Source organism: Pimephales promelas, chromosome 7 (genome assembly GCF_988280905.1).
Source record: "Pimephales promelas chromosome 7, fPimPro1.hap1.1, whole genome shotgun sequence".
NCBI lineage: Eukaryota > Metazoa > Chordata > Actinopteri > Cypriniformes > Leuciscidae > Pimephales > Pimephales promelas.
Window position 1 is genome coordinate 14423484 of NC_142775.1, and position 14600 is coordinate 14438083.

At 37.3% G+C, this 14600-nt stretch overlaps 2 protein-coding genes across 6 annotated transcripts in view; both read right to left on the reverse strand.

Annotated features, from left to right (window-relative positions):
* On the reverse strand, window positions 1-13285 carry heg1 (heart development protein with EGF-like domains 1). Its single transcript, XM_039649761.2, has 13 exons — window positions 12605-13285; window positions 9066-10505; window positions 7014-7127; window positions 6539-6661; window positions 6317-6408; window positions 6100-6155; window positions 4647-4807; window positions 4335-4466; window positions 4162-4204; window positions 3696-3733; window positions 2382-2469; window positions 2090-2267; window positions 1-1859 (listed from the first exon to the last, which is right to left on the reverse strand). The coding sequence occupies exons 1-13, from the start codon at window positions 12876-12878 to the stop codon at window positions 1716-1718; spliced, it is 2883 nt and encodes a 960-aa protein (XP_039505695.2). The 5' UTR covers window positions 12879-13285; the 3' UTR covers window positions 1-1715.
* slc12a8 (solute carrier family 12 member 8) overlaps window positions 13172-14600 on the reverse strand; it is an 18895-nt gene continuing 17466 nt past the window's right edge. For all 5 annotated transcript variants that reach the window (XM_039649762.2, XM_039649765.2, XM_039649764.2 and 2 more), the window contains exon 14: window positions 13172-13821. In XM_039649762.2, the coding sequence (XP_039505696.2) occupies window positions 13650-13821 (172 nt within the window). In that variant the 3' untranslated portion in view covers window positions 13172-13649. The remainder of the gene's footprint in view (window positions 13822-14600) is intronic.

Sequence of the window (14600 nt, forward strand, 5' to 3'; positions counted from 1 at the left end):
CACAAGAAATCAAACTTTATTTCTCCTTTATGTTACAATACAATTCTGACTACAACGCCAGATTAATTTGACCATCCACAGAGGAAGGGAAAGTACTAATGAGTTAGGAAAGCAGTCTCTGATATTAAAGATTACAAATAAAGCACATCTCACAAAAACACACATTAGTTCAAATAAAATGGACACCTGGCACCAGCTGAAGTCCATCCTCTCATGCATCACTAAGCATCCATACAAACACATGGGAGGTCCTCAGATAATACTACAGTATCTTATCTGAAAACTTAAATAAAATAAATTAGAATTGAAACAAGGCAGCACAGCATTTTTATGATTATTACTGTTGTTCAAACAAACGGTAATACCTTGTGGCAATATTTGCTACATTTCGCACAAATGCTGCATCCAGTAATATTGTTTCAAAATCCTACCAGCTTTTCCACAGGTTTAGTTCTCCAGCGTAAATCTCACAATGTTTCTATAAAACTAAACCACTACAAAGCATTAAAGAGATTGTTTACCCAAAAAGATGTAATAATGTCATCATAATCTCACCCTCATGTTGTTTCAAATCCATATGATTATCTTTCTAAAGTGAAAAAAAAAAATGTTTTGAAGATGTTCTCACATCTCTATTCCATACAATCTCAAGTGAAGGTGGACCAGGGGCTGTCAAGCTTCAAAAAAGCACCATAAATCATGATAACTGTCAAGTCATGCACTATATTCAAAAGTCTTCTGAATCTACGGAGGCATATTGCATTCACAAAAAATCTGCTCTGTTTTTCTGAATTAACGAGTTAATTTTTCTTGAGAAAAAAAAATTTGCTCTGTTTTTCTGAATTAATGAATTAATTTTTCATGAGAAAAAAAATTTTGCTCTGTTTTTCTGAATTAATGAGTTAATTTTTCGTGACAAAAAAAAGTTTTTGCTCAGTTTTTCTGAATTAACGAGTTAATTCAGAAAAACAGAGCAAAATATTTTTTCTCATGAAAAATTAACTCATTAATTCAGAAAAACAGAGTAGATATTTTTTTCTTCAAGTGAATGCAATACGCCTCTGTATGAATCTATATGCTTTGTGTGAGGAGAAAAAAGTCATCATTTTTTTTTAGTCAAAAGCAGTTTGGACATTTTTACAAATAACTCCTTTAGTGTGTTTTGGGTGAGAAAATGGTGACAGAATTTTTCATTTTGGTGCGAACATACTCAAACAGACATCCAATATACCCCATCACTCACCAAAACTTAACACAGTACGAACCAGTTGGATAGATTATTCCAAATATAAATATGATACATTTATGGCTTTTTCCATTTGAGATAATATCTGTGTGACAAGTTCATAGTGCAAACTTTTATGATATAAAAGTTCTACTGTACTTAAGGCATCGTATGTGTTATTCTTCATTTGTCTAGTTTAAATTCACTGAATCCACTTAAGAATAAACACACATGAGGAGAGCTGAGAACATCAGCTCATCACCAGAAACTAAAACCTTATTGTGGCACTGTGTTTAAATGCTAAATTGACCTGACAGGGCTCTGTGGCTTTCTCTCAGTCTCACAGATAATGGTCTTTTCCTGCCAGCTCATTTTCACATTCAAAGGCCTTTAGTGGTCAGTATTCAGCTCCAGGATCTCCAACAGGTCCAACCACGGCAAAAGAGCTTATATGCAGCATTAAAAATTGCACGCCTTTTGGCTAAGACCGTCAGAAGTAGTCCCTTCGCCGTGAATCATCGCTTATGAAGGAAGGGTTCCACGTCGCTGGGTAGATACAGGAATGCCTTGAACCAGGGAGGCCGGAGAACGGATACAGACCATTGCGCTCCAGGTCAGCATTCCTCAGTGCAGGCTAAAAGAGTTAATATCAGTCATAAATGAGTTAATCGTGTGGAAAATTTACCAATTCAGGATGTGCATGTTTTTTTTTTTTTTTGATTTTACTTATTTTTAACCAAACATCATGAGACAGACTCAAACTCGCAGTGCCTGCATAAGTGTCATGGCTCAGCTCTGGTTTTACAATACAGTATAAATGATCAAGGAAATCTCTGGAGGTCAAACGTGCATATGAACACATACCGAGTAATAAATGTCTGTCATTTGCAGGAGATTTTTGGTGCTGCCGTTCTCCTGCATCTCAATAGTCTCTCGGCCCCACTCCATTGACACACGATTACTCTTAGGAAACTCTGCGTAGGGCGACATCTGAAGGTCTCCACTTTTGAAGATGATTTTGTTGATGTCGTTTTTGTCCTTTCTGAGGATGCAGTGTAAAAATACCATTTAGACATTATTGTAATTTAAATATATAAATAAAGCTATTGGTGTGTAAAGTATGGCGGACGTTGCCATCTTTTTATTATGATCTTACTTGCAGCAGGTGACTATAAGAGCAATGACGACAATCAATAGAAGAGCGCCTCCAGCAGGAGAGACCACCACGGCTATCAGCTTATAGACTATTAAACACAAGATTATTTTACCGACTGCTTATATTTATTGGCAATGAAACACACAAGTCAACAAGCTTTATATAATCACACTGCACTTAAAGGGTTAGTTCACCCAAAAATGATCCTATAATTTACTCACCCTCAAGCCATCCTATGTGTATATGACTTAATAATAATAATATTCAAAAATATCCTTGCTCTTCCAAGCTTTATAATGGGAATGAATGGTACCATTTTATTTTTTGAAGCCCAAAAAGTGCATTCATCCATCATAAAAGAAACCCATATGGCTTCAGGGGGTTAATAAAGGCGTTCTGAAGCGAAGCGATGCGTTTTTGAAAGAAAATATCCATATTATATAGGTGCACAAGTCCATCATCAGTGTTGTGTGTAACACAGGCACAAGGCAGGTTTTTATAACTTTATAAACTATAATAACTGGCTTTTAGTAACAACCTTACGCGAGTCGAGTTCCGGCAGAAGAGTGACCTCTGACCTGACCTGAACGTGGAAAAGCAGAAGATAGAAAAAACAACAACAACGAAATACCAGCCACGAATTAGAAGTCTAAAACAAAAGTTTTTAAAGCTACACTGTATGATTTTTACCCCCATCTAGAGGTGAAAAGGTGTATAACTATCCAGTGAATATTAGTGTCTGTTCCTCTCAATTCCGATTTCGTATTAACTCCTACGGTGGCCAATGTAGTCCAAGATTAACATGGCTTCCAGTTCGACCTCGTCCATGAGTGTTAACTCAAACGTAAACGCGAAAGGCGAAGCTTGAATTATTGGGTATGTCCCTCTTTGGCTAATGTACTTTAAGATGGAGGGGCAACATGGCAAACGACAACCCGTATGTATTTTCAAAGGCATATTATACACTCATGAGAATACTTTATTACTTGAACGAAGTGTTTTTAGCTAAGAATAAACTAAAAGAGTTACACAGTGCAGCTTTAAAGAGATGTTTTTTTTGGGCTTCAAAAATTATACCATTCACTCCCATTATAAAGCTTGGAAGAGACAGAATTTTTTTATATCTATAACTCAGATTCTGTTTTGCTGAAAAAAGGAAGTCAAATGCACCAAGAATGGCTGGAGGGGGAGTAAATTATGAAATTACGGGATAAATTTCACTAACTCTTTAAGTTATTTTTACATTTTTTACTCTTAAAAACATTTATAAATACAAAAAATATATATATATATATAAATTAAATTAAATCTTACAATTATTGCAGTTGAAACCTCCAAATCCAAACATGCACCTGAAGAAGTTAAAAATAAGTTTATTTTTTGCAACAATATACAAACTGTATGTACAAAACAAATACGAACAGACTACCAGTGAAAAGTTTGGACTCTATTGGCTGAATTTGTTAGCTTTTGATCTAAAGGCTTACGCTTAAATGCCTGAAATTGGAGATGGATGAGTTGGACCGGATAGTGAAGGAAAAGCAGCCAACAGGTAACAAGCATGCCAAGAATAAATGGGAACTCCTTCAAAGCTATTTAAAAAGCTTCTCAGGTGGCACCTCATGACGTTTAGAGAATGTCCAGAGCTGTAATCTAACCAAAGAGTGGCTATAATGAAGAAACATTATTCCTATACTTCTATAATATAGAACAAATAAGTATGTCCAAACTTTTGACTGATTGTTAACTTTACAGTGACATTAATAAACCACATACTTACTCTACACAGTTGCCATTAACAAGCTTGAGTCCATCTCCACAATCTAAAAAAAAACATGTCAATTTTTAAACATATGTAAAATGAGAAACTTGACATTCATTTGTACAGTTGAACTACACAAAATCCCAGTTTAATTATTCAAAGAACTGAAAAGGGACAAAAGTATGTTGTACCTCTGCAGGTCATGTCCCCTGGGTTCTTTTTAAAGTACCCTGGGTGGCACTGACAGTATGGGATCCCGCTAGTGTCTGTGCACACGGAGTACTGCAAATCACACGTCTTCTGAGCCAAGCACAGGCTCCCCACTAAACAGAAACAAGTGCTTCAGAACAAAGAGCTTTCCAAAATGAAACAGCCCCCTCACGACCGTGTTATCCGTGTGTATTGCATGATTGGTATTATCATATCTCTGTAGTGGTGGAGTAGAGTGGAGGATAAGAACAGAGGGAATGGATTTGAGATAAGAGCATGATGCTGAATGGTACCGTGATATGAGAGCTGGTGCTGAAGCTTAATGGTACAGAGTGAGTACGTCCGGCTGCAGTTGCTCAGGGACATCTGGATGCTGTTGTTGACATCCGAGCTGGTCACATTGGAGGAGAGTGAAAACATGCTCACCACTGAGATCTGCACACCTTCTCCATCTCTGCACAGGACAAATGTGTTCACATACAAGAAAAATCACACCCTGAATTCAAGTCGGAAATGAAATTATGAATTTATATATGAAACATTGCAACTGACCAAAATCTCTATTCATAACAGTTTTACACACACACTATAATCATGTTTAGCTGGTTAAAGGGTAAATTAAATCCTTTGTAAATTATAGAATAGATATATTTATATGATTGAACACATATGGTTTATTAATAATGATAATTATTATTTATTTCTGCATTAAATTGATCAAACGTGATAGTAAGGACATCTGTGGTGTTACAAAAAGTTGTATTTTAAAGCATATTATAATCGAAACCAGTTAAATTATAATTACTATTTAATGTATTTTTGTTCAAATAAATGAACCACTGGGTGAGCATAAGACCTTTCAAATACATTTGAACTGTAATGTATTTAATAATGAGAATCTATTGAATTGAATAGAAATAATATTTTATTAAATATTTAAACCATTAAAAATGTATCAAATTAATTTAGTCCACTGAATATTGTTCAGCAACTGTAAACAACTAAACTCTGCTTTGTGTTACACCCCTGTTTGGGACACGTCCAACACTATTTATTTTATTTTATATTTATTCCAACTGATGGCAGCACAAATATATCTACTGCTGTATAAATGGTACAGTAAATAGGGGTGGTGATGGCACAGTGGACAAGACACATGCCTTTGGTGGGAGAGATCCAGGTTCGAATCGACTATGAGACAATAAATGTGTCCCTGAGCAAGACACTTAACCCCTAGTTTCTCCAGAGGCATGTGACCTCTATATAGCAATTGTAAGTCGCTTTAGATAAAAGCGTCAGCTAAATGAATGAAAATGTAAATAAAAACATATTAAGCAATGTTCAGGACTCAGTTTGAACACTTTAACACTTATCCCATTTCTCTATTTTAATTTTTTTTATTTATATTTATATATATATATATATATATATATATTATTTATTTTTAATATATATATATATATATATATATATATATATAAATGTTTTATCATTCCTGTGACTGTTTTTCTGTTGACTTATCTGTTCATTTTGTACCCATTATAAAGAGACCGCGGGGTGGGTGGGAGGGATTGGTAGATAGGTTGTTGTGTTTCTTTTTTGGCATATTTATTGTCAAATTTAAAATCTAATAAAAAAAAAACATATTGACACTGGATTGAAACATCAGTAGTTGCATTGTACAGTATGACCGATTAAATTGATTTGTGTGCCCTGTATGGCCTAATTTTGGCCTAAAGAACTCACATGTTTTCTAAAGTGGAGCGTCTGTAACCATGGAAGGTGGAGAGAGAGGCATTGAGCTGAAAAAAAAAAAACAATACAAAAATTAATCAAATAAACCTCGACTCCATGTTCAATACATCAATGTATCATGTTCAACCAATTTCCTCTCTATTTCCATAATGGTTGCTGGTTGTAAGGGGGAGAGGTCAGGTGTGAAATGCAGCATATTGTTGCGTACCAGTTGTAGGATCTCTCTGTGGAGCTCATGCAGACCTGAACTTCCCAGATGCATGGAGTTGTTGACGGTGAAGTTGCCCAAAAATGTCTTCACTGCAGGGTAAACCCAAAGCAAATAACGTGAGGGTTCAGTTATCACTGATATACCTTTATATATATATATATATATATATATATATATATATTCTTGATATTATTTTAGTGTGGACGACTGACCACCTACCTTGCGTACAACTGCGGCCATCCTCCAGGTCAAAGCCCAGGGCACATTTACAACTGAAAGAGCCACTTTTGTTGACACACACTGAACCCTGGGGGCACGGACTATTCACACACTCATCCACATCTACAGAAAAACACAACGCCTAATCGGTCCATGTTCATTTTTTGTCACCAACTCTAATGGAAACATTCATATCACAATCATATTGACACATAGAAAACAAAAATAATGTAATTTATAATGTAACATTGTATTAAATTCCATGTTAATATATATTTATCAGAAAACCAAATCTATCCTAAACCTAGGGACTAGCACGAATAACACTTTTAATTTGATATTACAGCATTAGAGATCCCAAAGTCAATTCCAGTTTCTGTTTGTCACTGCCCTCTTAAGTTACAGCATTAAGACTTGTAGCTTTACAACAATGACCCAATTTAGTTGTTAGTGTCCATTAAAGTGGGCTTCTTACCTTTAGTGCAGAAGGGTCCGGTCCACGCAGGGAGACATTGACAGTGGTAACTTCCCTCGGCTGATCGAACACAGTGGCCTCCATTTGCACAGGTGTTAGGCTCACACACATGACCTACAGAGGAGAAAGAGATGGTTAGAATTGAAGTAATTCAAATGAACAGGTGAAGTCACAACATTGTTTATTATCACTTAATATACAATTACTAGTCAAAATAGCCAACCCAAGTCTCTATTTCAATGTAAGTCTATGGGACTTTGTCAATTTTATTGCCTGCTAACTAAGTAAAGATTTTAAGGTAATCCACACAAAAGTGACAATTCTGTCATCGTTTACTCAACCTGTGGAACATGAAAGAAGATCGTTTGAGAAATGGTTCAGTGTTTTTTGTCCACACAATTCAAGTCTTTGGACTCTAATTTTCTTTTTAAAAAATCTTATTCTTTTTTTAAAAGCAGAAAGTCATACAGGATTGGTATGACATGAGGATGAGCACTATACCTTTAATTATACCTATATATATATATATATATATATATATATACTTATACCTATGAGCACTATACATTTTTTTGCGAAAAAGTTTATCGCACAGCTATCCTTCATAAGCAATAAGCAACATGATTACACAAATGAACACGTTACACAAACAATATGTGATAAATTACGCATATTTGGATATATATCCGCCAATATTGTTGATGTAGATGCAATTGTGCATTCTCATTTCTCCTATTTTTCAATAAATCATCTGACGCTGACTTCAGTTAATCTTTAAAAACACTAATAATTTATTAAAACGGTTCACTAATCAAACATCCATTTTTCACACAGTATGATGTAATGCTGTGATACCTAAATTCAATTAAAGTATTTAGTGTTTATTTTTTAATTTATTTAGACAAATGCACACAACTGTTCAAAGTTTGGGGCCAGTAAGATTTTTTTTAAATATTTTTAAAATAAATCTTTTATGTTCGCCAAGGCTGAAAAAGCAGTAAAAAAAACAGTAACAAAATGTTAATATTATTTCAATTTAAAATAACTTTTGTATTAGCCATAACTCCAGTCTCCAGTTTTAAATGATCAGAATATTCAGTTTTGGTGCTCAAGACACATTTCTTATTATTATCAATGTAGAAAATGGTGTGTTTCTTACGCATTTTTGTGAAAATCAAGAAACATTTTTTCATGATTCTGTAGCACTCAAACCGTATTCACTTTATAGCCCTTAATCCTGTAATTGTGGACAAATGTAGGCACAGAGTGTGATCCTAATTTTTATTTATTATAAATGTTATATCACTGTCTTCGTTAAAGTTTCGTCTATCCATTTATGGTGTTTTTTTTTATTTTGGGGGTATTTTTGAATTTATTTACTTCAAAAAGTACCATATTTTCTATGTAAATTATTTCTATGTTACTATGTAGTTTTATATTTTTACATTTTTAACTACATTAAAATATCATTCCAATAAGTTCTTAGAGCTAAAACCTAAAGATGAAGTGACTTTGCGGTCACCTGGTGTCTTATTTTGGCTTATTTTAGAATGCTCTAAATTACAGTTTTTCCCATTCATTTCTATGGGTGCCCATTTTTGACCCAAATACAAGATTAAGAAGCTTTTTTTTCACCCACTTAACATTTTAGAATTGAGTCAAAAAAATTGTGTGCGTTCAGGAGGCAAACTTAGGAAAAGTAGCCAAGTCTTGGGCCGCTCAGATCAAGGGAAGTATTTTTTTTTAAATAAATCAAAACTATTTTGCCCACATTTGTCCAGAATACGGTTTTAGGGTTAATGAATAGAAAGTTTAAAACAACATTTATTTGAGATATCAATTTAATGCATCCTTAATGAAATTAAAGTATTATTTACTTATATCACCAAACCTTCGTATGGTACCGTATATAAATTTTATATCGAAAATTTATCGGTAATGGGACAGAATTATAATATCTGTGCATCGGTGCAATCAGCTCCATTGATATTACCAACAAAAATGGTGATTTGAACGTTCCACCTCACTGCAAATACCAAAATTCAAACATACCTGTTGACGCTGTTGGCATCTGCATGGTTGTGGTTCCCATCTCTGTGGTGCTCCTGTCCGTTTGATTCCTGGTGGTTGCCACCACAGTGGTCCTGGTCGGGGTGCTTTTGCTGTAAGGGGTAGTTGCACGTCCACCATGAGCAGTGGTGTTCCCTGGTGTGGCCGTGCTAGTTTCTATATGCAAGGTGGTGACGTCATCAGAATCAGACGTGCTGGGTGTGCGTGGTACACCAACAGTGGAGGTGGGCGGGCGCCAGGTTGTGGAGGGTGTCGTCCGCAGCACCTGAACGATTTCAGTGGTAACAATGGTAGTGTGTTCTGATTGCGCTTGCTGTGTGGTGCTTGGTTGAAGCGGACGAGTGGTGACGGGAGGAGGCATGGTAGTGAATGTGTTGGTAGAACTGTAGACGGTAGATGTGGCTTCCTCTGTAACCTGTGTCCTCTGAGTTGCTGGTGTGGCAGATGTTGACACCTCTTCCGTGTTTGTCTGAGCATCGGTTTTGGAGATGAAGGGCGGTTGGCTAGAAAGGAAATCAACTGTGGTGGCTACGTCTTCAAGCAGTGGGGGTGCAGTAGTCAGGTCCCGAATGGTTGTCTCCTCCACTGTATGGGTCGGAGACCCGTCGGGTTCCCCACGGCCAGTGGAGCTGACGGATCTGGTTGAAAACTCAGTGGAAGCACCAGTGTCCACTGAATAAGATACTGTGGAATCGCGGCTCTGTTGGGATGTGCTAGTGGCATTGGTGTGTTCTCCGGAGGTAAAGGGTGGGATAGATGAAACAGAGTCACCGGTTTCCGTATGAGACGTCCCACTGCTTACCGATGTGACATCCGTTTCCTCTGCATCTCGATTGATCACTGTGAGTGGGGTTGTTGAATTTGGATTGTCATTATCAGACACTTGCTCAAAGGTCTGTCCTGTGACACTAGGTTGTCCCGTCTGTGACTCAGTGCCTTGGGACAACGTTGGCCGTTCGGTCTCCAAAGAGTGGCTTTGAGTTGCTTTGGTGGTATTATGATCTTCAAAAGTGGGCTCAGTCTTATCAGACACTGTAGATACATCCACTGTTTCCTCCTTGTCTTGGGTGACTCCTGATGTCCTCTGCTCCAAGCTCCCAGCAACAGAGGAGTTGAAGTCTTCCGTGTAAGCAGGGGTGCTGTTGGAGATCACCGAAAGCAGAGTGCGTTCTCCGACTCGGTTGGTGGTGGAAGTGAAGGTGATATCAGTGCGAGAGAAAGAGTCGGTGGTGTCCGCATCTCGCACTGTTCGGGTCTCTGTCACGGGCTGGTGGTTGGTGACGCTGTGCGATGCTATTGACGAACCCTCCCATTGGGCTGTGGAGTTATGGGTAAGCTCTTTGTCAAACCGCAGATGTTGAGTGGACTCATCTGCCTGGGCTGCTGTGTTTGTAGAGATAAGTAAAGGTTTTTCTGAATGTCCTAGTTTGGGAAAAATAAAGAACAATAATTAAGTATTTAAACCTATCCAAACATTGAATAATAATGAAATTCAAGAAGCATGGCCACTAGGGTGCGCTTCATGTGGTGTGAGCCTTGGGAAACTTTATGAACTATGCGAGATGTTTTCAGAAGTGACTGCGGATGTAATGATTTTGGGTGGAGAACAATTGGCAGCCAAGCTCGTCTAACCTAACAAAAGACTGAGCCCTAAAAATGGAGGGGATCTGACCCATTGGGACCTACTGTTTCCTTCCTTCAGCTGACCTAGCAAAGTCCATATTACAGCGTTGTCACTGCCTGCATGGAGTTCATACACAGGCAAAACTATAATCAAGTGAACCGCTGACTGGAGGAGGATGCTTTTCCATGCATGGGTGACCTTTTTAACCCAGCAGTACCTTTATGGTCAACAAATCAGACCTAGATACTCTTAATATAAATATGTAAATCAGCTGAATAAAGTACAGTAAGACAGCTTTGTTTTCTAATAGGAAAAGGAATCATGGCTTTGATGTAGTACATGGCTACAAAACACAATCATTATACTTCTGGTATTTGGAAATCCATTTGAATCAAAATGAGCTATCGTGAAACGAATGATTCCACAATATTTACAGTAGATCTGCTGAAGACCGAGAAGGATTCAAAGTTGATTGTAGTGTGGAAAGCCATGATTTTGGGTCATTTCACATTTTAAAAATTGACTCGCTTGCTGAAAATGCCTTGCATTACAGAGATCTTTTCAACATAAGATCTTTCAACATTATGTTCAGGGACATCCAGTCAGCTCTAACTGATGGGGATGGAGACATGGCTAAGAACAAGCTGTTTTACAGAAAGCAGATAAACATGATCTGCTTTCCCAAAAGCATCGTAAGCCTTGATCGTAGAACAATTGCCACCAATGGTCTATAGTACCATCAACTTAGCCTCACGGACCCGGTGCTTTTGGAAATGCAGCCCTAAATAATATTGCATGAGATCAAAAAAAAAAGCAGTGAATTACAGGTTGTTGTTATTTTTTTGGTCAAACCCAGTGCAGACTGATGCAAACATACTCAACTTAGTATTTTATACTTCCCTTTATATTTTAAAACGTTATTTTTTTCCAGAACATGTCCTAATTACACATGTGAAAATAAATGCCAGGATAATGTGCCACATAACTGATATATCAGCTGGATCTAATGGCACATGAATGATTATTAACTGAAATAATGGTAAATCCTCTGATGTCTTCAATAATACCCGAGGCAATAAAGCTCATCGGAAAGTACTGTTAAATCCATATGGGGGTTTTAAAGGGCAATTCTGAACATTAGAATTGTGTGGACCACTGTGTGGCCGATGGCCAATGTAAAGCAAATCCATTATGATAGCAAAAACTTTTTTTAAATACCAATCTTAATATATTTACTCAACATTCAATACAAAATGTATGTGGAGTAGGTATCATAGTCAATTCAATGCATTTATTTAAATTCACTTAATTGCACATTTATTGCCAAAATTACATGGAACAGAAGTATTTTAAATTAAATCACCCAAAAAAAAACAACAACTGCAGACTGAATAGAAAGAATTCATTGGCTCACGAAAGTGGAACAGTTTATGAACCAGGATGTTCATGAGCCAAGGAGGTCATTCATTAAAAGAGATTCTCTTCCAAAAACTGAGGAAACAGAGTGCAAGTAATCTTATTAATTTGACTTCATACCTGATGCTTTAGCTGCATAATAAAAACCGTTATTTTTACTACTGGGCAAATTCAATATTATTATTATTAATAATAATAATGCATTGAGACGTTAATCATTTAATGTATAAATATAATATATTTTAATGGTTTTCTGTGCCAAGTCAGTCTTTATCACATAAGCAACGTCTGAGAGGAGGTGGAATCTTTGTAATCTTTCTTATCACTGCAAAAGTTGTTTCAACACAATACTGATTTACACCTGAAAATAAACTTAGTCATATCTACTTTACACTGTTAGAGCAGAGGCTGTTGGAGAACCTAGTGAGCTGCCTAGCCAAGACAACACTTTTGGGCATCCACAGGCGCGTGGAAGTCTCACCCGCTCGCGTCCCAGTGATGGACACACTGGCGGGAATATCCGTCATCTCCTCCGGTCCACTCGGTAGATCCACAGCGGTAGCAGTGGCCTCTCTTCCCGGCCAGGGGGACGTTTGTTTTAAACCAGTTGTTCGGGTAAAATAAGTCTCGGTACTCAACGGGTTATCGGTGTCCGTGTCTGTAGAGAAAGTTTCGGCAATCACAGTATTTAGGACAAGTATAAAGACCGTGAAAACCACACGGAGAGCGCTTCTCGCCACACACGTTTCCATCATAAAGAATTCCTAATAAATAAAACGCCAAAGTGGTCCGGGTCACCATCGGAAAGTGAGTCCGTTTAACAGTTTCCCGTTAGTAAATTCCTTATGATAGTTTTAAAGTTGGAGATGAAGGTTTAGAAGGGTTTTATTTCAGGCAGCGAGAGTGGGAAACCGGAGCAGAGGGTGACTCCTCCCCTCGGGCAGGCGAGAGAGGTTTCCTCCCCATTCCTGGATGAACGCACTCACAAATGTGTGCTCGATTTGGTTTAGATATTCAGGTGGGGGTTCTTTTTACCCATCAAGTCTAAATCAAAAGCCATTTAGCATAAACAATATACAAAATAATATGCTCCCCAGTGCTTTTACACATTGAAAGGCATGTTTTACACTTGAAGATAGTTAACATTTTCTGGCGACGTGGGTGATTTCTTTTGTTTTTCTTTTCTTAATAAAATTAACATTTTATTTATCAAATGTTTTTTTTTTTTAGTTGGAAACTGGAGTGCACGTTCCAGTTTGGGTGGACATGGCGCTTCGATCTGCTACTCTCTTATGAACTCAATGAAGTTGAGTGCCCATGGTGCATATTAAAACTTCAACTTTGATTGCACATTCACAGTTTTCAAACAAACATTATTAGCTTCCTTCAGATTTTCCTATCTGACCCAAGTACTATCTGACAAATGCAGTAAATAAAAATTATGTAGGCCTATTTCAAGTGATTATATAGTCCCATGTGTCCACTGTTTCAGTCCAGCTGGTTAGCAGGGCACAGTTGTTACATGCTCAGTTGGACTGAGGATGGACCATCTTGTCTGTGGTGGTGATAAAGGAGGAGTGATGGTAACGATCACGGAGGGCAAAGTCTGCATTTTCCTCTGTCAGCTGCCGGGTCTCCATGCCCACAGCTGACAAAGAGGGTGTCATCACAATCTGGTCCTGAACGGCCCCATCTCGCCTAAGAAGAGAAGACAATGAGTATAATATAGTTCTTCTGATCGCATCATCCACACCACACCGAATTCTTGCCACATACCCACGTAACATTAATTTGTTTAGAAGAGCTTCATTCAGTTTGATTGAGGAACTAGCAAAGCTTAAGAATAGGATCATTAATCAGAAGACATTTAAAGATTTTCCGAAGAGCAAGAACACAATAGCTCTGTATTTATCTTGTTCTAACACCTACTCTTCTTATTGTCAGCCTCAGATGTCACAATGGGGCGGCAAAAAAAGTTTATTCACTGACCATATGATGCATATCACAAACAAACAAACAACCCAAAAGTAATGAGTGGCTGGCTCTTCACAACTTCTGGAAGTAAGTGGGTACACAGGGCTTTTTTTTACAATTCCATATGAAATTGTGCACATGAGCACCTTTAAGGAAGAATCACTGGATTTGCAAAAGTTTTCAAGGACAGTGGCATTAAAATAGTAACATATTTGAAATATTTTATTCATGGCACCTAGTATCAAGTTAACAAGATATGCATAAGCAAAACGGTATACTCAGTACTTACTTTTTTTGGATGGACAGAAATTCTGACCTTAATGTCTATACACATTTTCTATTTCCTAGTGTTCTGTGTTTTGTATAAAACTATTAGTGGAAATGCCACGCCATTATTTTGGTATTTTCTGTATCCGGTAAACCTGCCCTTCGATCAGACTGTCTTTTCCTGTCTAAGTGGGTGGTTCTTGGTCACCCAAAGCTGAAATCAAGTCTTTCCAAGT

Bases quoted from the DNA above. Each gene is read 5' to 3' on its own strand.
- heg1 (XM_039649761.2), bottom strand. From the start codon at position 12,878: ATGATGGAAACGTGTGTGGCGAGAAGCGCTCTCCGTGTGGTTTTCACG. The intron at 4,467-4,646 runs GTACCATTCAGC...GTTTCTGTTTAG, and splicing joins GCACCAGCTCTCATATCACG to TGGGGAGCCTGTGCTTGGCT. The intron at 1,860-2,089 runs GTATGTGTTCAT...TAACTCTTTTAG, and splicing joins TGACAGACATTTATTACTCG to CCTGCACTGAGGAATGCTGA.